The 24,032-nt window shown below is 41.2% G+C and overlaps 8 protein-coding genes across 10 annotated transcripts; 5 read left to right on the top strand and 3 right to left on the bottom strand.

Annotated features, from left to right (window-relative positions):
• Positions 1-2,523: 2,523 nt before the first annotated feature.
• Positions 2,524-8,519, top strand: LOC122826892 (protein boule-like). Of its 2 annotated transcripts, none has more exons than XM_044109239.1 (11): positions 2,524-3,248; positions 4,106-4,258; positions 4,341-4,432; positions 4,536-4,590; positions 4,659-4,734; positions 4,855-5,003; positions 5,088-5,165; positions 5,239-5,274; positions 5,350-5,466; positions 5,580-5,651; positions 6,366-8,519. In XM_044109239.1, exons 1-11 carry the CDS (start codon positions 3,213-3,215, stop codon positions 6,507-6,509), a joined length of 1,008 nt encoding a protein of 335 aa, XP_043965174.1. In that variant the 5' UTR covers positions 2,524-3,212; the 3' UTR covers positions 6,510-8,519. The 2 variants fall into 2 exon arrangements, with proteins under 2 accessions (XP_043965174.1, XP_043965175.1); XM_044109240.1 differs by having other exon boundaries at positions 2,797-3,248; positions 4,927-5,003.
• A 1,360-nt stretch (positions 8,520-9,879) lies between these two features.
• Positions 9,880-10,618, top strand: LOC122826891 (gamma-crystallin M2-like). Its single transcript, XM_044109238.1, has 3 exons — positions 9,880-9,907; positions 9,990-10,232; positions 10,308-10,618. The coding sequence occupies exons 1-3, from the start codon at positions 9,899-9,901 to the stop codon at positions 10,581-10,583; spliced, it is 528 nt and encodes a 175-aa protein (XP_043965173.1). The 5' UTR covers positions 9,880-9,898; the 3' UTR covers positions 10,584-10,618.
• A 142-nt stretch (positions 10,619-10,760) lies between these two features.
• On the bottom strand, positions 10,761-11,503 carry LOC122826890 (gamma-crystallin M2-like). Its single transcript, XM_044109237.1, has 3 exons — positions 11,477-11,503; positions 11,101-11,343; positions 10,761-11,031 (listed from the first exon to the last, which is right to left on the bottom strand). The coding sequence occupies exons 1-3, from the start codon at positions 11,483-11,485 to the stop codon at positions 10,762-10,764; spliced, it is 522 nt and encodes a 173-aa protein (XP_043965172.1). The 5' UTR covers positions 11,486-11,503; the 3' UTR covers position 10,761.
• Positions 11,504-13,714: 2,211 nt separating this feature from the next.
• LOC122826889 (gamma-crystallin M3-like) lies at positions 13,715-14,722 on the bottom strand. The gene is made up of 3 exons (XM_044109236.1): positions 14,653-14,722; positions 14,273-14,515; positions 13,715-14,170 (listed from the first exon to the last, which is right to left on the bottom strand). The coding sequence occupies exons 1-3, from the start codon at positions 14,662-14,664 to the stop codon at positions 13,901-13,903; spliced, it is 525 nt and encodes a 174-aa protein (XP_043965171.1). The 5' UTR covers positions 14,665-14,722; the 3' UTR covers positions 13,715-13,900.
• A 1,562-nt stretch (positions 14,723-16,284) lies between these two features.
• Positions 16,285-17,114, bottom strand: LOC122826888 (gamma-crystallin M3-like). 2 transcript variants are annotated; one of them, XM_044109233.1, is made up of 3 exons: positions 17,100-17,114; positions 16,663-16,929; positions 16,285-16,564 (listed from the first exon to the last, which is right to left on the bottom strand). In XM_044109233.1, the coding sequence occupies exons 1-3, from the start codon at positions 17,106-17,108 to the stop codon at positions 16,286-16,288; spliced, it is 555 nt and encodes a 184-aa protein (XP_043965168.1). In that variant the 5' UTR covers positions 17,109-17,114; the 3' UTR covers position 16,285. The 2 variants fall into 2 exon arrangements, with proteins under 2 accessions (XP_043965168.1, XP_043965170.1); XM_044109235.1 differs by lacking the exon at positions 17,100-17,114 and adding an exon at positions 17,013-17,044.
• Positions 17,115-17,684: 570 nt separating this feature from the next.
• Positions 17,685-18,506, top strand: LOC122826887 (gamma-crystallin M3-like). Its single transcript, XM_044109232.1, has 3 exons — positions 17,685-17,722; positions 17,825-18,073; positions 18,181-18,506. The coding sequence occupies exons 1-3, from the start codon at positions 17,708-17,710 to the stop codon at positions 18,457-18,459; spliced, it is 543 nt and encodes a 180-aa protein (XP_043965167.1). The 5' UTR covers positions 17,685-17,707; the 3' UTR covers positions 18,460-18,506.
• Positions 18,507-20,463: 1,957 nt separating this feature from the next.
• Positions 20,464-21,316, top strand: LOC122826886 (gamma-crystallin M2-like). The gene is made up of 3 exons (XM_044109231.1): positions 20,464-20,578; positions 20,652-20,894; positions 20,990-21,316. Exons 1-3 carry the CDS (start codon positions 20,570-20,572, stop codon positions 21,263-21,265), a joined length of 528 nt encoding a protein of 175 aa, XP_043965166.1. The 5' UTR covers positions 20,464-20,569; the 3' UTR covers positions 21,266-21,316.
• A 1,600-nt stretch (positions 21,317-22,916) lies between these two features.
• Positions 22,917-23,643, top strand: LOC122826884 (gamma-crystallin S-1-like). The gene is made up of 3 exons (XM_044109230.1): positions 22,917-22,939; positions 23,006-23,248; positions 23,337-23,643. The coding sequence occupies exons 1-3, from the start codon at positions 22,931-22,933 to the stop codon at positions 23,604-23,606; spliced, it is 522 nt and encodes a 173-aa protein (XP_043965165.1). The 5' UTR covers positions 22,917-22,930; the 3' UTR covers positions 23,607-23,643.
• Positions 23,644-24,032: the final 389 nt, after the last annotated feature.

The following is a 24,032-nucleotide window of genomic DNA, read 5'->3' as shown; positions in this document are numbered from 1 at the left end:
TATCTAGGGGACTTTATAGACTGATTATAAAGTCTATTATAATTTTTTTTGCTTCAACGCTTGTCTGAACTTCAAATTGTTCAGAATTTGGTATGTGAGACCTCATATACCTTTACAATTGACAAAGGACTAAAGAACGAGTTATGCCTGTTTACAGTTTAGTAGGCTCATTGATAAAAATTATTGTTGAGACGTACTGATAATTTGGTGACTTTAAGAAAAACATTGACTGAATCTTAATTTTTTGGCAAACATTTCCTAAATGAAGTCATTATGAACCTTTTGCATATTTCAGTGTTGAAATAAGTAAGAATTAAACTTTAGACCCTAAGTAAACTATAATTTACTTCAGTTTATTCAACCTGTACGTAATCTATCTTTACTTGGTGTAATACACCATATCAGTTATGGAATTTTAAATGAAGTTACTGAATTTAGGGGTGTGTAAAATTAAAAACACCATTTTAACACCAAAAGAAGCCTTCCAGATGATAGGTGAAATGCATTTATGGCTGCTGTGACAGTTATTACTGAAAATCGAAACAAATGTGACGCTATAAACCTGCAAAGTGTTACCATGAACAGGAAAATGTGAGTAATTAAACATGAACTCGCTGCTTCCCATTTATTTGTTTCCCAATGAGAACATTTTGGATCCGAAACACGTAACTTGTGGACCTTGTTTTTGTCCGACGCACTAAATTTGACAACACACACTGTTGACAGTAAATCCTTCCTTTCCTGATAGTCTAAACACACAGTCACGCAAAGATGCGCGCGCACAGTGATTCGAGGGCGATTGCACGCATGCACACTCAAAGCCACATATTTTAGCCGATCACATTTCCCAGCGGGGGCGTGTGATAGTAACACAAACAAAACAAAATATACAAAAAAAGGGAAAAAAGCAGCACACAGAGCGACTTCGGGGCCTTGCATCTACCTGAGAGTTGGCTTGAAGGTGAGCCTTTTTTATTTTCCAGCAGCCATGTAAAGCACGCCAAAGCCATTTCAGTCGAGCTCCTTTGTTGAACCATAACATTACTCGCCACCGGCCCCCTGCACCTCCTCCAGCAAACCCACTGCCGTTTGGAATAACAGATGAATAAATGGATGAGGGGGAAAAAACAGTAGACTGAAACCACAGTGGAACTCAGCAATGGTCAGCCAGGCCCACCACGCCTCAGCAAATGTTTGTCCAAACCTGTTATTTCTGGCATTGTACTGTCTCAAAGAGATCATTTCATTCTCCATAAGGAATGTGGCGGCTATAAATAGCCTGTAGATGAAGGAGGGGAAATCAGAGATTTGTAGACTAATTACAGAGCTGGAGTTGAACCCTTCTGTTATGGTTCATTTTTCATCAACCTCTGTCTCCACGACTGTCTGACTGACTGACCAACCGAGGCGAATAGGACATTTTCTCAAAGGGACACGAACATCTGAGCTGATTGCTGACCTCTTCATTTTCTGCACCGATCAGCGTGCAAGCAGCACTTCAACCTCGTGATCCTCGAGAAAGACAAAAGGACGTAAATGGATGCAATTATCAAACACACCCTTCTCATTTTGCTCCAACACATTCACTGTACATTAGGGGGGGGGAATGGAGATGACTGACAAGCAGAGGTGGGGCTCAAATTAGTCAGACGAGGGCGGCAGTGGTGGGAAATGCTACTGTAACACTGGAAAATGTTCCAAACTCAATAAAAAAAGAAACAAAGACATAAAACGTGCAGGTTTATTGGAAGGAATGTGTTCCTTCTGTTTGTGGTTAATTAATTACTGCTACTATTCACTAAAATAATGTAATTTCCTTTCAGATGGAGACCCTTTGATGTCTTTGTACAGTCACTTTGTTGTGGCTGAGGGAGGAGATGGGAAAGGTGGAGGCGTCAGAAATCACTGACAAGTTTATGACATCCAGGATGATTATTTCTAGATCAGAAAATATTTCTTAAACCATTACTTTTATAAAATACAACTATAATCATTACCAGATATTTTCTAAAGAACAGAGGATCCGATATTTATTGGGGGAAAAAAACAAGGAAACTAAGTTTAAATTATTGTGGAAATGCCGCCCCCGTGTGGGAATAATGAAGAACTGCATTACGTTTGAAAACATGCCGTTTAATTAATTATTGTTTTATTTTCAGAATTGTGGCATAATATTTATTTTTAGCTGCTTAGACTACTTACATTTCCACCCCATCATCTGGACTAAAATGTGATGACGTTATGCATATCATGTGTACAAGTATCTTAGACTCTGAGTCAAGCTCGTAGAGCGCAAAATTATCTTAAGATCACCCCTAAATGTTCGAATAAGTTGGAGTTTAACTGTAACGTTTGCGATATAATTGTCAGGATCTGTGTTTTTCTATGTGTTTATTTTGAGTTTCTGTGTTTCTGAGTCTCCGAATTGTCCTGTCTCCCCTTGATTGTTTCCCAGGTGTGTCTCGTTTCCGTGATTACCCTCAGTGTATTTAACCCCACCTGTTATCCTTTGTTCCTAGTTGGGTCCTTGTTTAAGCAGTCGTAGCTACGTGTCTCGTTTCCCTCCAGCTGTCCATTCGTAAACCCTGTTGCTACCAGTGCTGAGCCTTTGCCTTCCGCCCTGCTGTGCTGCCATGATTCTGGATTTTGGATTGTGTGTTTGTCATCATTACATCATCATCATCATCATGTTCACTTATACCTGGTTCGTCTGCCTCACCACCCGCCTCCACACCTCATGACATGGTAGACCTTTAGAAAACTTTTCTCTGAAAGTTAGTTATTTTGTGTTGAAAATTAAAAGGAAATACTTTACAAATGTCCCCTGGTGGTACCTACACATTTCACAACACACTTCAGAAAACCAACTTCTTGGACGGTTCCTTCGAGGATCTTTAAATATTATCTAGAACATTTGCAAGAACCTCTTGAATTTTCTCTGGACGTGTTCTTAATGTTAGTTTCAACACGGAGACTGCAGGTTTGTTTTTTCAGGAAACGTTAACAACGACTTTACCAATGATAATAAAGTTTCGTCTCCATGGTTACCTGAAAGTTCCGCGATCACTGCCCGACTGAGGTTTGCTCGGGGGTCTCCGGCTGACTCACACCGTTGGAGGCGACCAAACAAGCAGAGCTGCAGAACTTTTGCGGGCCATGTTTAAACTCGGATTATAGTCCGAATACATCTTTAAGAGGCAAAAATTATTCGGATGAATGTGGCTATGGAGGTGGAGAATCAAAACACGGTGAGTAAAACTGTCTTTACGACGTTGCTAGTCGTTCCGCTAGCCGGCAATGCTAACAGTTCTAACGTTTTTGACGTTGAATATTTTCAGTAGGGACTTTCTTCTGTTTTAACTTTGCTGTCAGTACGGTATCGCCATAACATTACATTACAAGACATAGTTGGATACATTTTTCACCAAATTAAATAAATTGTAGGCTTTTGAAGTGCAGTCTTGATCAAGCTAGTGTGCAACGGTGCAAATTAAACAGAGGAAGTGGAAACTTTATTATAAAGATAATGAATTTATACTTAAGAACGGTCATTTTCGCAGGTGGCAAAATGTAAAATGTATTTTTGTGGTACAATTGCAGTGGAAAATAGTTTGTAATCTAGTTTGTGTGAAGTTAGCATCTGATTCGAAGCTTTCAAATGCCAAAAAGGGCTATTTCACAGTTTTTACGGGATCCGCACCGTAGCATTTTGTTGAACTTTCATCAAAAAGAGTAATATCCTTGAAATAATTCAATATATGTCTGACATATCTAAGTATTGTGGTTTATCAAGCATGGCCTCAAATCAGGTGGGTTCAAAGCTCCCCAAACGCATATAAATTGTTTAAAAACACTGTATTAAGATGCACATAATTCTCCCCAAACCATCGAAAAAGCTACAGTCTTAATGCCAGAATAACTTTTATGAGTAAAAAAATATATACTTATAAAAGTATGTGTTTTTTACTTAACTACTTCTAAGTAGTTGAGATCTGCAGGTTCTCCCATTTTCTTTCTCCTCACCGTTTATTTTGTGAAATTTATTGAGCATGACGATGCACTTTGGGATTCTGTTGCTTCTCTAACATTGCTTTGCTTTTTAAAGCTCACATCCTGCCCTTCATCGCTTAATGACAGCAGCTCTTCATCTTCAGACGTCTTAAATCAAGAGAACCCTCTGGAGAGCCTTACTCACCACCCTCCCATTCCTGGCACCATCATTCCCAACCGGATTTTCGTTGGGGGAATAGACCACAGGGTGAGATTTCTTTAACGCGGCACCACAGTGGGGCGGAGATCAGTCCAGTCCGGTAAAAAGAAATGTGCCTGTTTGTTTTGAGGTCAACGAAGGCGACCTGCATCAGATCTTCTCGCAATACGGTGCAGTGAAAGATGTGAAGATAATAATAGACCGCTCAGGAATCTCAAAAAGGTCACTTCCTTCCTTCTATCCTCTCTTTCCTTTTTCTCTCTACTCCCTACCATTGTAACCATGCTTTATAAATCTTTTGTCTGCCTCGTGTTCCTTTGAACAGATACGGGTTTGTTACATTTGAAAACCAAGACGACGTATTGGGAATCCTCAGCAATGTAAGTGCCATGATGCTTCTGTATCCGTCTCATCCGTCCGGGTTTAATCGCGTTGTCTTCATCAAAAGGCAACTGAAATCTGCTTTAAGGAGAAGAAGCTCTGCATTGGCCAGGCTGTTAAAAAGAACCACTCTTCAGGAAAAGGTAAGCTGAATTTCAGTCAGGTGGTTTTCTTTTAAAACTTTCCGTTTAGATGGATTGTCTTTCTTTTTTTTTTTTTCTTTTTTTTGTTGTTGTTGTTTTTGTGTTGTTTTTTTTTCTCAGCTAAGAACACCCGCATGGCCAACCTTGACCCTCAGATATCCTGCGGGACATTTTATCTGACCACATCCACAGGACATCCGTACACCTACCATAAGGGCGTGGCCTACTTTCACTGCCCCAGTATGAACCCTTTGGCTCACCACTGGTCGGTAAGGAATCCGACCATTTCACCTAAAATCCCACCCAACGCTGCATAAAGTGTGGAGACATTCATGGGAATTTGTTTCTTGCAGCCTCACCCTCAGCTGATGCTTCCTCAGCCCCATCAGCCTGTTCACCCCCAGCAGCCACCTGTGTATCCTCACTACCAGGTAGCAATAGCACTTTTACCTTTAGAGTCAATTAATTCATCAAGATAATTTTGTATTTTCTGGCTTTTTACAGGACATCGCAAACCAATATCAATGGAACATCGCTCAGGTTTGTGAAACAAATCACCGTTCGGCTGTTCAGGTGACTTTCCCCACTGATCAACCCCATCGTGTTTGTGTCCAGGTGCCGACCCCTTTCAGTGCAGCGATGTACTCACAGCAGCCAGAATATCCTTACCAGCCCCTGGATGGAAGCTCCTACCTGCCTCCTGGGCCCGCCATGGAAGGCAATACCCCAGAGGTACCTAAGATTAATGAAGAAATGACAAGATTAGAATCTGGTTAATATGGATTCAGTTTGTGAAATGTCTGATTTAAGATGTTATAGCACCAATGCTTGCCTCTTGTTTGCAGTTTTTAGAGTCGACAGCGCCGCATTTTTACTCAGGAATGACACCGATTGCTCTGCAGCATGACCCCAGAGAGGTAAAATTCTCCCCACCAAATATCTCAAATGGTTAGATTTAGGGCTGGGACAATTAATCGAATTGATCACGATGAATCAATTATTGAAATAATTGTCAACTATTGTCAACAATTAATTGTTAATTGGAGTTTACGGACTCAGAAAAGGCTGTTTGCTGAGGAAACAACACACTAACTGCAGTTAAACCAAAACTGAATGAAAAATATAAACGGTTTTTGCATCTAAGACAACAATATTGTTGTCTGTAAATATATTTTACCCAAAACTCCTGAAGTGACATAGTTTTATCTTCCCCTGGATTAAAATCTTAAAAAAGAAATCATCCTGTTAATTACCTTTATTAATTAATCCAGAACATAGTCAGCAAATTTGCCCTATACTGTGCTGAGAAGTCAAGCAGAAAGGGCTGAGCTTTTCACATGTTGAATTTTTTAGGAATTATGCTATAGCCTCAAACAGGCTATAAAAGAAATGCATCTCTCAATGTATTTCTTATATAGCATAAAAAAACTTTAAATGAAAAGTCTGCAAAACATGGCAATTTTTTTTTATCTGATTAATTGGTTAATTATCAGAATAATTGATTAATCGCTTACTAAAATAATTTGTAGCCCTAGTTGAATTTTGATAAATGTTTCAGTGTGAAATAAGGTGCCTGTAGTAGAAAATGAATTTGTCTTCACTGAGGCATTTTCTGGTTTTTCCCTCCATAGAGTCAGCTGTTCCCCCGTCCGCGTGTCCATCTGAAGCCGAGGCACCGCCGCTACACGCACCCCAAGGACTACTACCATCTGCCCGAACCCACAGAGTCGCCGGACGCCGCCACGTTTCCCTTCCACGCCCCTCGCGTAGGCTAACCAGACGACGTCTTCCTGAGCAGAACATGCCACACTCTCCGCCGACAGTTCCTACTACTTCTCCTTGAATTATCACACGCTCATATCTGCTCCACAGCAGCGCAGTGAAACGCTGCAATGCTTGCTTTTAATTTACGCATTAGGGTTACAGTTTTAACATCTTTGCACTGAAGGACATTGTTCACAACAAGGCTTTGAGAACCCGGAGGGGTTCCAAAATGGGTTCTCTAATGATTTTTGCGAACAGCGCAGCTATCTTCAATGTCACATTTACACAATTCATGTTACTGGAGGACGGATCTAATGATCTTTTACGTGAAAAAAAGCTGCTGCGGCAGTGTGTCATCATGGTGCCTTTCTGTTTCGCGTCAGTGCGGAAACATCGACGTTAAAATCCACAGTTAATTTCTTCTCTTGGATCTGTGCCTGGATATGGAGGGTAAATGCTTCACCGTTGGTGTTTTGTCGTGTAGTGGTTGCGTTTCAGGGTCTCGAAGCTGTTATATTAGGCCGTTTTTATCAGCGTCGACCCTTTCAGGGACTGGATCACATACAGTTTTTTTTTTTTTTTAAAGCAGGGTTCCTACATAGTCTTAAAAAGAATTTGATGCAACTGTTTTCCAGAACTAGAACTACTAGTCCCAATTGCTACATTATAAATATCTGGATTTCTGAAAAAAAAAGTTGCTCCAATCAACCATTTTGGCTTGTCTGATTGCTTTAAAATTAAGAGGGACAAAGAAGTGATAGATTCGTTCATCCATTATCCCATTTCTCCCGTCACTTTGTACAAAAATATCCGTTGTGCATTCCTCCAACCATTTGTTAGTCTGTTCATTTAACCATCCACCCATCTACCTGTTAGTTTGTTCAATTAGCTACCCATGTATCAGTCTGACTACACATCCATCCATCCATCCCTCCCTCCATCATGTGCTGATAACTCTAATTAGAGCCTTGAAAACGATAGAAAGTTGTCCTAGAACATGTAGGAACCCTGTTGAAGGCACTGCTTCCGTCTGCCTTGCTTTTATTGCACTTTCCCCTTTGACAGATGTCGATTATTGATTCCAGTCATAAAGGCAACGGGCTTACTCTGTACCATAGGCCACTTATGCATGTTGAAGTAGATATTTAGCAGGTTGTCGTTGCACAGTTTGTCCACAAAAGTACTATAGTTGCTCCCACATTGTGCGCTTTAACGTTTCAGTGTGGACGAATTGTGCTGAGAACTGCTTTGAAGCACACAGGAACTGATCAGTGCTTTTCCACTGAGCAGCTTGGCGTGGGTTTTCTTTATTTCTCACGCGTGGAGCCGCCTGGATTTGTCTCGTGAAGAAATCCTGGTCGACACATTTTAAAAGAGAAATAAGAAATGCCATGTTTGGAGCGGATCGGAGCTCAGCATGCAGACAGGTCGTTTTAGGAACTGATTGAAGCTTCATTTCTTTGTCACAATAGTTTTAGCTTTGTTAAAAACGGAGGAGGTGCTTCTGTAAATGTGCCTTGTTTTTCCCCTTGTAGTGTTTTTTTTTGGCTTTTTTTTTACTCTCAAGACTTTTTAACATTTTAAATTTTTTTTGCTTATTTTGAAGTTCAAAATGCTGTAAAAAGTCACTTCTTCTCAGAGGACTCAACAACAAAAATAAATCCTGTATTGACAGAATTGAACTTTAAACCCACTTCAGATATGATTAGGGGATACTGTGACTAGTGTGTGCTAATTGCTTTCATTACATTGCCTTGTATCTTATTGTACTTTCCTATATGCTTTATGAGTGAAACCCAGTGTTTTCTATTTAGTCACAAAGCACATTTTAAGCCTCCTAAACAACAATCCAGTTGATAAATATATAGTTTTAATATTGTAAAGGTGATGTACAGCGTATATTTGAGATCTAAGTACTTTGCTTTGTAATGCCCTATATTATCAGACAAGTTGTTGTAACATTGTTGTGGTTCAATGTGTTTGTAGTTTTCAATGCAAATAAACATTTTTGCTTTATGTTCCATGAAGTCCAGGCGTGTTCTGTGACTTGGTGAGCTGGACTGAACACTCGGATCAATTGACGTGAAACATTAGAGGGGAGGGTGTTTGAGTGTGTGATAGCAGGGTCGGTAAGCTGCCAGTAGGGCCACTGGCCCTGATGAATCAGGGTTTTATCTGAATGAATGGATAAAAGACCTTGGCACGATGGCAAAAACACCTGCCTGCAAATTACAATAACAAAGACCAAGTCTCGTGACATTAGATCGAGGTTTCTAAAACAGCTGGGGGTTTCCTGGGAATCTATTGCGCTGCTTTTATACAAAAACTTTACTTACTACACTTTTCGGTTGACACGTTTTCAGCTGTCTTAATGTTTCTAATAAAAAGGCTGCATCTCCAGCAGAACCAGTTTTGCTTCTCATCATATCACCTGGCCACTGAAGGTGGAAAAATGCCACATAGGCTACAATCATGTCCACAATCATCATATGACTAGAACAAGTGTTTACTTGCCTATCAATTGGCATAAACTGTCCTTGTCATTCAGATTACAGTTTCATTCCAATCAAGCTGAATCCAATCGGAATATCTACTTGCATGGACATTTACTTATGTCCATGTAATTGTGTCAAGGATCTGTACATGGAGCATCTGCTCTAACTTGCCATGCAAAAATCTAAAGAAATTCAGCAATGGATCATTAACACTTAACAAGTGTTGCGCACCTTCAGACTTCATTTTATTCAGTGGGGATACATTAAAAACACTACAAAAGTGTAAAGGTGTGGTACCACTGAAAGCATCACACTTGAAATATTATAATCTACCAAGCACTCCTTCACAAATAGGAAGCTCCCAACACTGACACTGTGATGTCAGAGATATTATGCATCTCTTATTAACATGGATTAATTGGACTTGGTCGACAATCAGTAGGGTTAAACTTTCCATAAATTTAAATCACTTTTTTTTAAGGCAATGAACAGTAAAGTTGTCACATAAAAAGTATCCTTAACCTAATTAGAACAATCCATCTTCCTGAAAAGACCAAAACCTCCTATTTGTTGTTCTTTATGTATGTGGATTTTAGGATCTGTGCAAGTGTGAAGCTATTGGAAAAACAAGAATGCAAATCACTGTGGTGTTTTTCATTCTGCTGATACTGGGAGTGGTGGCCTTCGGATAACCGTCTATCAATAGTGATGAACATGTGGAAAGTGAACAACAATAAGCCATCATCGCGTCGCCGTTCATCGCTATACATAACCAGATTTGTGTTGTAAAAACCAATTTGGATGACAATACTTTATGCTGTGCCATCACACGGCTACTTTATATAAAAGGACAACGGCGCAGAGAGCATCTATTGAGCATCGGTCTGGCCTCCACTAATACAGCAATGGGAAAGGTACGTTTATTACATGCTGCTAAAAAAAGATAATCTTTCTTTGGTTTATTTATATATATTAAGAGAAATACGACTTTTGCAGATCATATTCTACGAGGACAGAAATTTCCAGGGTCGCCATCATGAGTGCATGAGCGACTGCGCCGACCTGCACCCTTACTTCAACCGGTGCAACTCTATCCGAGTGGAGAGCGGCTGCTTCATGGTATACGACAGGCCCCATTATCTGGGCCACCAGTACTTCCTGCGCAGGGGGGAGTACTCTGACAACCAGCGCTTGATTGGCATCAATGACTGCATCCGCTCTTGCCGCATGATCCCCATGGTAAGAAATAAATGGAAGAAAGGCTTAAGATCCACCCCTGTAACCTGCAAAAACTCATAAATGCTCCCGTTGCAGCACCGTGGCTCCTACAAGATCAGGCTGTACGAGCGTCCAGACATGGGTGGCCAGATGCAGGAGATCAGCGACGACTGTCCCAATGTCCAGGACCGTCTACGGATGTCCGACATTAACTCGTGCAACGTGGTCGATGGCCACTGGCTGCTGTTCGACCAACCCAACTACAGGGGGAAGACCTACTACCTGAGACCCGGCGAGTACCGCAGGTACAGCGACTGGGGTGGCGCCAGCCCAAGGATCGGTTCTCTCAGGCGAATCACCGACTTTAACTAAGATCCTTGTTCTTCCATCTGTTCCTAATAAACATGCTTGGCTTAAACTGTGTGTAAAGGTCATTGTACCCAAATGTCATCCTTGGGGAGTCTCTTCATGTAATCAGAAAGCATTTGAATGGTTTAAATGACTTTATTTGTAGTATCTTACATACACAACATTTTGCACATCCCGTTTTTCACATTGTGACACGTTTGATTGATCCCACCCTGGGGCTCAAGCTTCCCCACTCATGAAACCTCCTGTACTGACCCTGGAGCAGCAGGTACTGGCGCCCCCTGTAGTGAGGATGCTCGTAGAAGAGCCAGTGGCCGTCCGTCACGTTGCAGGAGTGCACATCGTTAAAATGGAAGCGCTCATAGAGAGAAGGGCAGTCATCAGTCAGCTCCATCATGGTCCGTCCAAAGTCTGGGCGCTCGTAGATCTTCATCTTGTGAGACCCTTGGTGCTGCAGGAAAGATTGCGCTTATCAGTTGCTTCTGCTGTGAAATTTGGATCAGACCTTGAGAGGTCTTACCATGGTAATCATGCGGCAGGATCGAACACAGTCGTTGAATCCCATCCAGCGCTGGTAGTCTGGATAGTCGCCCTTTGTCAGAAAGTACTGGTAGCCCATGTAGTTGTTTTTCTCATAGACCATCCAAGCTCCACTGTCCACCCTGATGGAGTTGCAGCGGCTGAAGTGGGAGTGCAGGTCCGAGCACTCGCTGCTGCACTCATAGGAGCGGCCCTGAAAGTTTCTGTCCTCGTAGAAAATGATCTGTCAGGAATGCAGGAAGCGTTGGATCAAGTTAAGCACAAATGGAAATGATTTGCCTCCACTTTTCTGATTTTGGAAAAGTAATTTACAGAAATATATATAAAAAAACACCAAACAAAACGAGGAGCCTTACCTTCACCATTGTGTTGGCTAAGTTTGCTCACACTGTAGCAGTAGCTGTGGGCTCCCGGCTGCATTTATAACCCACAGATGACCTGCAGCATTGTGATTCATAACAATGATCAGACCTGTCAGCTTTTTTAAACACTGTACCCCACAATGCATTTCAGCTGTTTGCTTTGAGGTGCAGCTGCCACCTGCATTTGTTTGACGAATGGGTGCTCATGGAACTTGGAGCGATCTTCCAAGCATGCACATGAGTTGAACTGGAGTGATGCAAATAAAAACACAAATTTTAGAAATCACACTCTTTTATTGTTAACGTTTCTCTTACCAACATTTTGCAAGCATGTTTAATTCTGCTCATGTTTTAGGGCCTCTCTTTCTAGAGGATGCAGCTAACACCCATACTGTTTCTAGCATTTGTTACATCTGTTGTACAGTCATTGGATGTATTTTAATATTTCAGAAGCATCATTTTTAACACAAGTCTAAATTTGAGGGAGCACTTCCACACCCGCCATGGTTCTGTGAAACAGACGTCCTCCATTGGCTTTTATAACAGTAAACAATTCACAGATTGTGATTCACTTTGGTGTCAGCATGTCAACAGCTTGTTTTTGGATAGCCTCCAGGTTTCTGGTTCTTGCTTTTGTTTGATTGAAATCCCCCATATTGTGATTCTCTCTTTGGGGCTAAGCTCTAGAAAAGTAATTTTCAATGCAGTCTGCATGAGACAGATCTAATGCAGAGTAGCAGAGGCCACATTAGGAACGTAAAATTTCAATATTAACCAGATACTTGGAAATGGTCAAATCATACACATAACTACAGCATGTGGTGCATTTGTTCTGCAAAATTGATATTGTTATAATATCAAATCCTATTCCACAGCCAAATAAAAGGTATAACTCTAACCACCTCAACATTTTGACTTATGCTGTGTTGTCTAAAACTAAACTGAAGTAAACTTGCAGAGGAAGAAGGAAAAGTAAGTCTATCCATGTAAATTATCTATATCCAAAGTCTGTTTGCTGTTTTGCTTAAAAGTTCTCAATAAAAGCTGGCAGTCCTGTCCGATATGGACAACAAAATATATGTAGGTGGATCACCAAAATATGCATTATGCTTTTTTTTTTTAGCCTGGAAGCTCCAGCTTCCAAAGATTCCTGAGAACATCAAGTAAACCTTTGTCAGAAAGTCAGGAGCAGAATGTATGAGACTTGTGATAGAGAATGATCAGGTTTTGGGACTTTATTGGACCTTATCACCTAATTAGCTCCAAGATATCAGTTTATCAATGAGGAAAGGCCAACATGGGTAAAATTGTGAAGTTTTCTTGAAAATCCAAAAAGTATTTTTGCAGCTGGACCAGCAGCAGAAGTTTTATTGATCTGCTAGGATGACAATACAGTTATCAAGATAGACTAGTTTCTTAACTTAAAGACAGTCTCCTTTCTGTTTTTGAAAATACATGGAGGGGAAAATTGAATACTTGAGAGAGTAGGTTATCGTGTTAGAATATATTTTCTGGTCAAAAGTGTATTTCATGGTTGAACGAGAGTTAATGTAATCTTATCCAAAGTGTCACTAATGGAACCCCATACGCCAGAGAATTCTTGATATTTTTAGGACCAGTAAAGAAAACGTCTGTCTTGTTTTCGTTCAAGAAGAGAATGTTTTTCATCAGTTAAGCATTTATATCTGCTAACATGACTACAATCTTTGCAGTTTGATAGTTTCTTTACATCTGATGAACTTGTGAAGCGGGGTATCATCTGTGTAGAACTGAAAATCAATATCATTTTTCCTGATTATATTGAAGGAATATGTAGCATTAAAACAGAGGGGTTCCCTTTTGAAAACCTTGTGGAATCCCATAATGAACTCTGGAAGGACTAATTGATGGACTATGACCACCAAAGTGAGCATGACTGGCAGATAATAATGCATCCATTTTGGCAGATAATCATTGCACTGTTCCCTTTCTGCAAATTAGAGTTCATTGACAGGTTGGATCCACAACTTTAATAACCTTGAGGGAGTATATTGTGATTTAGAATATATTTATAGCTTACTAGCGTAGCATAATGTTGACTTTCCATGGAGGACACACCTGACTCTGTCTCTGTCCCACTGTTTCTCATCCAAAAGCACTGTGATTATATTAATACGTCATGCACTGGACATACTTGCATGTTTGTTTGCCATTTCTACAAAAACAATGCATCCAACACATTAGTTCACCAGTTTGAAACCAGTTCATTTATTTTGCGTATCACAAATTACGAGGTAAATCATACAGTGAGAGTGGAATTAAAAGCAAACAATAAACAAAAGGCACAAAATCACAGATTCAGGATCAAAGATGAGGTTCCCCCTTTCTGCCTTCCACTGGTCATCATTAAACTTGTCGGCTGAATAGAAACCATGAGAATTAGGACTCTGTGATGCGTCTGATTGAGCTGAATCTGACGCCATTGCTGATTTCTCTGAGGTTCTTGTACTCCCCTGGCTTCAGATACAGCATCCTGCCCTCAAATTCAGGCAGCTCGAACATCAGCCAGTAGCCGTCCACCACGTTGCACGACTGCAGGTCCGACATGCTGTAGCTGTCCTGGATGGAGTCGCAGTCATCAGTCAGCTCGTACATTTGGCCTTCAAAATTTGTTTTCTCGTAAATCCGCATCTTGAAGGGTCCAGTGTGCTGTGCAGGGCAGAAAACAAGCAACTTTAATTAGGAATTCACTCATTTTTACATTTCAGGAAGCCCTCATCTCTCATTGTTTGATACAAAAGTAATTATTACCACAGGGACGATTCGGCAGGACTGAATGCAGTCATTGAACCCAATCGTATCCTGATACTCAGGATAGTCCCCTTTGGTCAGGAGATACTGTTGGCCCCTGAAGTTGGGCTGCTCGTAGACCATGAATATCCCACTCTCCACCCTGCAGGAGCTGCATCGTCTCAGGTGAGACGTGATTTCCGAGCAGTCGCCAATACACTCGTACGAGCGGCCCTGGAAGTTCCTCTCCTCGAAGAAAATAATCTGACAAGAAAGACATAGTTTTAGAGCGTTTTTGGTCACCCCCAAACACTCACCCATTGATTTAAAGTACTGTGCATAAAACTATTAACTTTTTAGGAGTGTGTGGAGCAGTCTGGATAGTTTGCACCCTCCATTACCTTTCCGCTCATGATTTCTGTTGTTTTTCTCTCTGGCGCGCTGCCTTTTATGCATCATGTGACATCAAAAGAATCTGCCCCTCGATTGTACAAAATACCTGAGTCAGCTCATCATGGAAATCCCCACTATACTGCACATCAAAGCTGTGAATGCTGCAGCCTTCCTGATTAAAATGTATGGAGGCAAATGTTATGATGACATTGCAAAGTGAAATTATTTCTTGTTAACATTTTTCATTGAAGGATTGGGTGGAGGGGGGGAGTTATGTCTGTTGGAGAATAAAAGATAACCTGAGCAAATGCAAAAGCTTTTATCAAATAATTTAATTTATTAAGGATAAAAACGTTATCTATCTGAGTCAGAGCTCATAATTCGACAGAAAGGAAGGGAGTCTGGACAAAAATATCAAGTTACGGCAGACCAATACCAACTCAAACAACCCATGTCGCATTTGCCAAAAAAAACAATCTCAATGTTCTCCAAGAGTTTTTGTAGAATATTCTATAGGTTAAGGTGCACGTCTCAACAAAATAATTGAAATAATTAAAATAATATAAAATTTTAGAAAAAATTAGATCAAACAGTCAAATGCAATCGTGGTAAAGTGATGCGCAACTCTATATTCTGGAATGGGTCTGGATACCTCAAGCGTCACCCAAGATAATCGAAATAATTGATATTTAGATATAAATCATTCAGTGAAAAAACTGATGAGTTCAGAGATACTCATTTGTGTCAAATTTGACATAAACAGATTAATTTTCATCTTGACAAGTTGTGCTTTGGCTAACATGCATCTTTTGCTTCTTCTTTTTTTTTTTTTTACTTTTTAGATGTATTCTACCAAAATCTGCAAAAGTGTCATTAGTCGATATCACTCTTAAGCTGTTGTCACATTGTTTCCTTTCTTGCCACGTATGCCAGCATCTTGAAAACATGTGGCTCTAAACAAAACGAATTTTGTGGAAGTCACATCTGTCACATCTTTGATCTACTTGTGTCACTTGCGGTGTGCTCTCGTTCGGAAAACTGCACATATATTGGGATCAAATGTGTGGAATTCACAGAGTTCAACTCGGGACAAGGCAAGTAACTTTTTTCACCCCATCACTGTCCCATTTTATTCATTTACTTTTTTTCATATTTAAGGTTCAATTACCAATATAGGAGTTCATAATTGTTGCTCTACTGCTGCCCTGAAGTGGTTAGGTCAGCCAAAATAAGAATAAAGTAGGTCATGCTGTCAGTTTCACTATTGATTTTTAAACATCCTGCATGCCGAGTTGACTAAAGCGTCTGCATAGTGTGAAATGAGATTAAGTAACAATATTACATGGTCATTCCTGCAATTTTTGAGTCACAGTTTCATTGATTCTGTAGCAGTGGTGCACATGTGCAACATAACATTGGTGGCATGGTTTGTACATTGTCGCCGTTTCATTTCTAATTGCACAGTAAGGTGATGCTGGGACGCTCACGTAGTTTTGTCTCCAAAATATTTTTAATATGAATTGATGTAATTCCAGTTTAGAGAGAACAGAGTCTTTCATCCCTCCTTGTTAAGTACAGAAAAGATACAGCAAAGATACTTCAAAATATGTTTATTATTTTCTTTGATAGTTTCGATCACAGTTAACACACATCCATAATGCGTCTGATGGAGCTGATTCTCACGATGTTGCTCATTCCCAGTTCACGGAGGTTCCTGTACTCTCCTGGCCTCACGTACATCATCCTGCCTCTGAAGTTGGTCTGCTCAAACATCAGCCAGTGGCCATCCATGACGTTGCAGGACTGGCAGTCAGACATGTAAAACCGATCTTGGAGAGACTCGCAGTCATCCATAAGTTCATGCATCTGACCGCCGAAGTTCTCTCTTTCGTAGATCCTCATCCTGAACTGTCCCCGGTGCTGTTAAAAGAAAAAGGAAAGATTTATTCTTTTCTCTCTTTTTTTGCTGGCTTGCCAATTCAAATCCCATCCTTAAAGAGATAATACAAATATCATACCATGGGAATGATACGACAGGAGCGGATGGTGTCCATCATGGCCATACCCATCATGCCCATCATGTTTCCCATATACTGAAAGTCAGGGTACTCTCCCCTCCTCAGGAAGATCTGGTTACCCATGAAATTGGGGCGGTCGTACCCCACGAAGCACCCGCTCTCGACCCTGCAGGAGTTGCAGCGATTCAGGTGCATGTGGATGTCGGCGCAGTCGCTGCTGCAGTCATAGGAACGGCCCTGGAAGTTCCTCTCTTCATAGAAAATGATCTGCAGGGAGGACACAGGAGGAAGGGTGAGAAACTGCTGCTTGTGCGAAGCATGAATAAGTGTTCGGACCAGTTTTCTCATACATGTTAAAACCAATCAGAACCCTGAGTTTTTCCTTTTTGCAGGATGTTTTTTTTTGACATGTAAACGGAGGACAAGTCGGACATTACCCTGCCCATGGTGACGGTTTTCGTTTTTCCAAATGATGCCAACCGGCGTTGCTTTTATATCCACCATCAGCTCCAAACCACCTAGCTCACCTTTGTTTGAAACATCATGACTCATCATTAGGTTCACGTGGCCTTGCATTGATTTCTTTTTACGCCACACCTCAATAGTTATTATTCTATGTTAACTGTAGCTGTGAAAGGTCACGCGAGGTCACAGAAATTTCACATTTATTTTCAGTTTTTCATGACAAAAAGCCAACGCTTTCCTGCTCTTCAGCTGACAAGATCTTGCTGTAGTTTTAGTCTTTTTCCAGATACATTACTCATCCTTTATATGAGTATCTTTTTGGATAAAGAGATGAATTAAGTGGTAGAAGTTGCTGGAAGCAGGCATGAAACCTGATTTTTAGCTGAGAATAAATGGATTATTGCAGATTCTGATGTTCGCTAAAGTCTGCCACCCTATAGTGCAGCTCTGTGCCACAATATAGAGTGATGACTCAAAGCTTTCAGCACAAGCCATGTGGAAATGCTACGGCTGTGCAATGTATAAAAAGGGAAAGGGTCGATGTTGGTGTGCTGAATCTCACAATTAGCTCACAATTATCATGACCATGGGGAGGGTAAGTGAAATTTCCCAAACATTAGATGCAAAATGACTCAGAGTGAAGATCAACTACTAGTTGATAATTTCTCCTGTGTTTTTTTTTTTTTTTTTTTTGTAGATTATATTCTATGAGGACAAGAACTTCCAGGGTCACTCGTATGAGACCAGCAGCGACTGCCCGGAGCTCACCTCCTACCTGAGCAGGTGTAACTCCTGCAAGGTGGAGAGTGGCCTCTTCATGGTCTACGAGAAACCCAACTTCATGGGCCTCCAGATGCTGGTGAGGAGAGGCGAGTACCCCGACAACCAGCGGCTCATGGGAATGAGCACGAGTGACTGCATCCGATCCTGCCGTATAATCCCTATGGTAAGTGGAGAACTTCCCTGTCGCCAGGTCGATGTTGTTGTTTAAGCCTCACTCACCTTCTCACCACAGACGGTTGTTTGATTTCAGTGTAATATCTCCCTCCACAGCAACGAGGACCCTTCCGACTGAGGATCTATGAGAGGGAGAACTTCGCGGGCCAGATGCACGAGCTGGTGGACGACTGTGAGAACATGATGGACCGCTTCCGTATTTCCGAGTGCCAGTCCTGCAACGTCATGGAGGGCCACTGGCTGATGTTTGAGCAGCCTAACTACAGGGGCAGGATGCTGTACCTGAGACCAGGAGAGTACAGGAACCTGAGGGAGATGGGGTTGAGCAGCTCCACGAGGTTCAGCTCCATCAGGCGCATCATGGACGCCTGTTAGCTCTTGAGCCGTTGAATGCAGCTGGTGAAAACCAGAATAAAGCAAGCTGAAATCCAGATCTGTTTGTACCTGTGCCTTTTTCTGACCTAAACTAGATGGGAAAGTGAGTGTTTCTGCCATTTCTAGTGCATTTATGGGAAGTTTTTAAAAATAAAGCACAAGGTTTGGACAGTTTGGAAATTAAAGCACAAGATTTGGACAAACCCTTCATATTTCTAAAAGTTCCCATTAGCAGAACAATTACATTTAAAATGTTGACACGGTGGAACAACTAGTAACACCTTAAATTACCTATTTTAATAGGTCAAGCATTGAATATATCATACTATGTATTAATATGCACAGCAAAACCGTCTTGGCACTATGGCATAAGATCTACAGCTATGGTCATCCTAAATTCCGACCGTGGGAAAACAACCAATCAGTACCGAGGAAAATCAATGGTGCTCCAGGTCTGGCTCCTTTGCAAAAAACAGCCAACAGCATGTCAAGTGGCATTGCTCCTATTTGGCTTACATATTTCACCTTCCAAACTGTATTTTTTGAGACATATTTTACAAATGTTTTACAACGAGATCCATGAACTGACGAGTTTTCCGTAAAACAATTTGTAGTCAGGTTCCAGAGAAAAATCCACTAAGAGATCATCCATCCATCCATCCATCTATCCATTTTCTGAACACCCTTCGTCCCTAATGGGGTCGGGAGGGTTGCTGGTGCCCATCTCCAGCTACGTCCCGGGCGAGAGGCGGGGTACACCCTGGACAGGTCGCCAGTCCGTCGCAGACTAAGAGATCAATCTCTGAAAAGACCAGAGTCCTCTGTTTTTAATGGATTCTTTCAGCAAATCAGTCTCAAAAATGAACACAAGGGACAGAACGAATGAGGAACTAAATGCTGGGTAACACAATTTAATTGTTTGAATGCAGTTAAACACCTTCTGTGCAAAACATTTTATTCAAATGTGCGCTTTAGATATCTGTGTGGACCATGTTGCCAAACTGTTCTGTGCAGTTGTTCATATATTGCAAACAGTTATCTCTCCCAGCTGTATGAATTAAGTCACTGATGTTGCAAGAATCCCTCATCCCAACCTACGGAGGTTATGGTGCGAAATATATTTTTGACATATTTCTGTCTTCAAATCAAGCTGCAAAAACCATCACCTTGAACTACATTTAGCATATATTGCTTTTAACTTGTTATTCATCTCTCTTGAATCAAACTAGTCGTACACAGATAGAATCAAAATTAACTTCCACTGGAAAATGAAGTTAATTCATTAACTTCATTTTCCAGTGAATGAAGTTAATGAAGTTAAAGCATCACTTTAAATATAACTGGACATAATAAAGCAGGGGCATTTTATTTTCTAAATAATTAAGGGCAAATATTGTCACTATTGCAAATAAGTCCTTTTTACACTGACCAGCTTTTAGCATTTTTCCACTGGTATTTGGGTGATTTCCTTTGTCAATGATCTCCAAGTGTTTGAAATTGGAAAGCCTCTTTTCCCTCACCCTAATCTTTAGCTCTCTCCATAGAAACTCTATCAGAATCAAATCAGTATTCTGGACTTATAATAGCTACAACTTTTTAATAGTGTGGGGGGAAAACAGTAAAATAACATCTAGGCTACTAAAAACTGTAAAAAAAAAACAAAAAAAAAAAAAAAAAAACACCCAGACATTATTTAATTTTCACAGTGTGCTGTTCTGGTTATATAATTCACATATCCCCTTTCCAGGACATTCCACTGACTGCACACAACAAAACTGCAACAAATCTCACAGTTGAAACAAAAAACAATAGCAAATTTATGTAAGATTCCTAAAATACAGATTCAGATGCAGTTAAATGTGAAAGAAATCTGATTATTTTCTGTCATCCATGCTGTTTGCAGCTGATCCTCTATCGTTCCAGCATGTGTTTGATAGAGGCTCATCATGCAGCTGGAACAAAGGCAAATCAAATGACACCAAGCTGTTTCTGCTGATATGCAAATCCAGCTCATTTGGGTATCAAAGACTTGCCACGCTCTGCACATTTCCTTTATGGATAAATACTTTGATGGGCCTGCGGCAAAGAATCAGGTTTACATTGCAACCAAATGGGGAAGGTAAGATCTTCCACTGGGGTAAAGTGTTTAAAAAGCTAAACAGAAAAATTATACTCATGCTTTCCCCTCGCAGATCACGTTTTTTGAGGAGAAGAAATTCCAGGGCCGCTGCTACAACTGTAGCAGTGACTGCGCCGACCTGCACACGCACTTCAGCCGCTGCAACTCCATCCGGGTGGAGAGCGGCGTGTGGGTGATCTACGAAAGGCCCAGCTACAAAGGTTTCCAGTACATCCTCAGCCCCGGGGAATACGCTGACAGCCAGCAGTGGATGGCCTTCAGCGACAGCGTCAAATCCTGCCGTGCTGTGAAGAACGTGAGAGTTTGGATGCAGAGGCTTCAGGAACCACCTTTCTTAGTTGAATTTAAGATTATCCTTGCAGTGACCCTCTCCCTTATGTTTGTTTTTAGATTTACGGCAGTTCCTGGAAGCTGAGGCTCTATGAGAGACCAGATTTTGGGGGGCAGGTGGTGGACTGCTCTGACGACGTCGCCTCGGCGTACGATACCTACAAGATGCGCGAGGCCTACTCCTGTGTGGTGACAGATGGCGCCTGGGTGTTGTACGACCTCCCCAGCTACAGGGGGCATCAGTACCTCTTGGAAAGGGGAGAATACCGGCAGCACATGGACTGGGGGGCATCGTCTCCTGGTATCGGCTCCTTCCGCAGGATCACAGAGTTTTAAGTGATGGAAGCTTCTTCTAAATGCCTGCACAACCAATAAAATTAAAGCAAAGCCTGACTTGTGTCTTCATTAGAGTTTATTAGAGTTCTGGTCAGAGTGTATACGCTCATCATTTGCATGGAAGTCATAAATGTTTGAATGTACCTGGCATTTAAGGATATAGTCCAAAAATGTTCAAAAGGACTTTGGGTTAAAGTCTGTTGTCCCAGTTACATTTATCCCAAAACCAGTTCTGATGTTGGGATGATTGATTGTCTAGGTTGTCATCCATTTTCTACAAACCATGCACTGCTAATTTGAGTCAAACTTGATAGTGTTCATTTTGGAGCAGCACCTTTCTTGACTTTTACCCTCTGTGTCCATGGCTATGATAAACTGATGCATCAGCACCTTCCAGATGTAATAAAGTATTTCAGGACATCCTAAAGTCCTGGAATCTTCCACTCTGCTCCTTCACACTAGCAACAGCAGAAATCATCAAACACTAGGTGGAACTGCTGAACTCGTCATATGAACACCTAAGGACGATTGTAGATGGCATAAACACAACAGTATTGTTATGATTATGTGCTGAAGGTGGAGTGTCTGAAAGACAGAGGTCCAATGTCAAGGATTAAGTAAAATTCCTTTAATGTTATATTTGATATATGTAGCATTTTTATCAAATTAAAGGTAACATACTTACTTGACTGTGCTATAAAATGGCTGAAGTCACATGTACGTGCAGGAAGTAAGAGAGGTATCCAAATGTTAAAGGTGGGGAAAGAAAATTTGGCACAAACATGAGACAATTTGTGTTTGCTTGAATATTTTTTTGTTGTGGGCATTCTTCTTGGTAATAATTCTTACACCGCTGAAATTCCCGTTTACTTCTCCTTCAGTGATGCCACACTAGGAAGGAAAATGTGAGCTATGGCTTGTGCAGCAGAGTTCAGTAATGAGTAATGTCTGCTTAGATGAAATTGAGGTTTTTGGCTTCTATGCACCACGCAGTAAGGTGTAAAACTGACCACACACACGACAATGAATGTAGTGGTGGCAGGATTGTGCTACATGGATGTGTTCCTCCAAGGCAATTCTGGAAGAGGTTGCAAAAGGTTTAAGACTGAGGTGAAGGTTCTCCTTCTGGTACGAGGACAACCCTAGACATACAGCCAGACCAAGATTTGATTTGGGATCTCTTGGAAAGTCTCCACTTCACTAGCAAGAGCTACTTTCTTAGCAGTTCAATAAAACTTTCAACATGTTATTTTCTGTTTCCAAGTAGACATCAACAGTCAGACATATTGAATGTAAAACGTTTATGAAATAGATGGTGCAGTCCAGAGTCTGAACAGCCTCTGGTGCCTTCCTACCTTCCTGCTGGGTCACTGACTCAGCTCTAGGCGCTTCACTACAACCCAAATGTCCTGCAGTGCCCTTGTTTTTGTCAGCACTCTCTGCTGCATCCAGCGGCTTTGGGCCGCTTTGTTCAGGAAAACAGGAGTCACTGCTTCAGAACAATGTGATCCGCCTGGATCAATTTTTGAATCGCTGATTGAAAAATCCACTTCGCACAAAGCAAACCATGTGCTTGGCTTTATTGTTCTTGCTCTGTATAAAGAGCATACCGGAGGTGGCAGGTGTAATATTTTATTCACCATACCAAACTTATTGAAAATAACTATGGAAAAGGTACTGTGATCATTTAATAAATACACATGTTAGAGTCACCGACTTAACCTGGTGTTTGTGTTTCAGATCATCTTCTACGAGGATAGAAACTTTCAGGGTCGATATCATGAAAGCAGCAACGACTTCAGCGATCTGCACACGTACGTCAGCCGCTGCAACTCCATCAAAGTCCTGGGCGGGTTCTGGGTGGTCTATGAGAAACCAAACTACATGGGCCACCAGTACGTGCTGAGTCCAGGAGAGTATCCAGACTACCAGTACTGGCTGGGTATCAACGATGCGGTCAGGTCTTGCCGTGTCGTTAGACATGTAAGTGGTTTTTCTATCACAAGCAACACAAATGAACCACTTCTTCCGCATGTTTTCAGAGCGGATTTTCTTTCTTGACCCTGCCAAGGTGGGGAATACGTGGCGGATGAAGATTTGGGAGAAGCCGAACTTTGAGGGCGAGTCCGTGGAGCTTTCGGACAACATGCCCATCTTCCATGAGCGCTGGCAGAGTCGAGACGTCCAGTCCTGCAAAGTGTTTGAGGGGGCCTGGATCTTCTACGAACACCCCAACTACAGGGGGCGCCAGTACCTGCTGGAGAAGGGAGAGTACAGGCGGTACTCGGAGTGGGGAGGCAGGCAGCCCAATGTGGGCTCAGTGCGCCGGGTGAAGAACTAAGTTCTAAACTGCTCTGTACGCATCTGGGGAATAAAATCAAGATGAAATGTGACATTTTTTGTTATCAATTGTTTTAAACTGTTGTAGTTTATAACATATATCAGCCAACAAGAATAAAATACATTTATGAACTTCTAGTTTAGCGAAAAAGGTAGTTATATATTTTTGAGAGTCTGAGTCTTTGCCATCACTGAGGGGGAATTTTGTCCCGCTTTTCCTTGGACAGTTATTTTAATTTAGCCACAATAGAGAATTTTTGAATGTTAGCTACTACATCTCAATCATATTTAGGTCCAAACTTTGACTAGACCAATCCAAAATATTCACTTTTAAAATTTTATTTTACGTATTTATTGATTTTTAACCATTCAGAAGTGGATTTGGCATAATTGATGCTACAAGTATTATTTGTTCATAAGAAGTGAA

Source organism: Gambusia affinis, linkage group LG24 (genome assembly GCF_019740435.1).
Source record: "Gambusia affinis linkage group LG24, SWU_Gaff_1.0, whole genome shotgun sequence".
NCBI classification, from domain to species: domain Eukaryota; kingdom Metazoa; phylum Chordata; class Actinopteri; order Cyprinodontiformes; family Poeciliidae; genus Gambusia; species Gambusia affinis.
Note: the sequence above shows the minus strand (reverse complement) of the source record. Positions and strands in the feature narration are given on the sequence as shown.

Coding starts and splice junctions, on each gene's coding strand:
- LOC122826892 (XM_044109239.1), top strand. CDS start 3,213: ATGAATGTGGCTATGGAGGTGGAGAATCAAAACACG. Junction 3,249..4,105: donor AGGTGGAGAATCAAAACACG/GTGAGTAAAACT, acceptor TGCTTTTTAAAG/CTCACATCCTGCCCTTCATC. Junction 5,652..6,365: donor TGCAGCATGACCCCAGAGAG/GTAAAATTCTCC, acceptor TTCCCTCCATAG/AGTCAGCTGTTCCCCCGTCC.
- LOC122826891 (XM_044109238.1), top strand. Junction 10,233..10,307: donor CTTGCCGCATGATCCCCATG/GTAAGAAATAAA, acceptor CTCCCGTTGCAG/CACCGTGGCTCCTACAAGAT.
- LOC122826890 (XM_044109237.1), bottom strand. Junction 11,032..11,100: donor CCTGCCGCATGATTACCATG/GTAAGACCTCTC, acceptor TCTTTCCTGCAG/CACCAAGGGTCTCACAAGAT.
- LOC122826889 (XM_044109236.1), bottom strand. Junction 14,171..14,272: donor CCTGCCGAATCGTCCCTGTG/GTAATAATTACT, acceptor TGCCCTGCACAG/CACACTGGACCCTTCAAGAT.
- LOC122826888 (XM_044109233.1), bottom strand. Junction 16,565..16,662: donor CCTGTCGTATCATTCCCATG/GTATGATATTTG, acceptor TTCTTTTAACAG/CACCGGGGACAGTTCAGGAT.
- LOC122826887 (XM_044109232.1), top strand. Junction 18,074..18,180: donor CCTGCCGTATAATCCCTATG/GTAAGTGGAGAA, acceptor CTCCCTCCACAG/CAACGAGGACCCTTCCGACT.
- LOC122826886 (XM_044109231.1), top strand. Junction 20,895..20,989: donor CCTGCCGTGCTGTGAAGAAC/GTGAGAGTTTGG, acceptor GTTTGTTTTTAG/ATTTACGGCAGTTCCTGGAA.
- LOC122826884 (XM_044109230.1), top strand. Junction 23,249..23,336: donor CTTGCCGTGTCGTTAGACAT/GTAAGTGGTTTT, acceptor GACCCTGCCAAG/GTGGGGAATACGTGGCGGAT.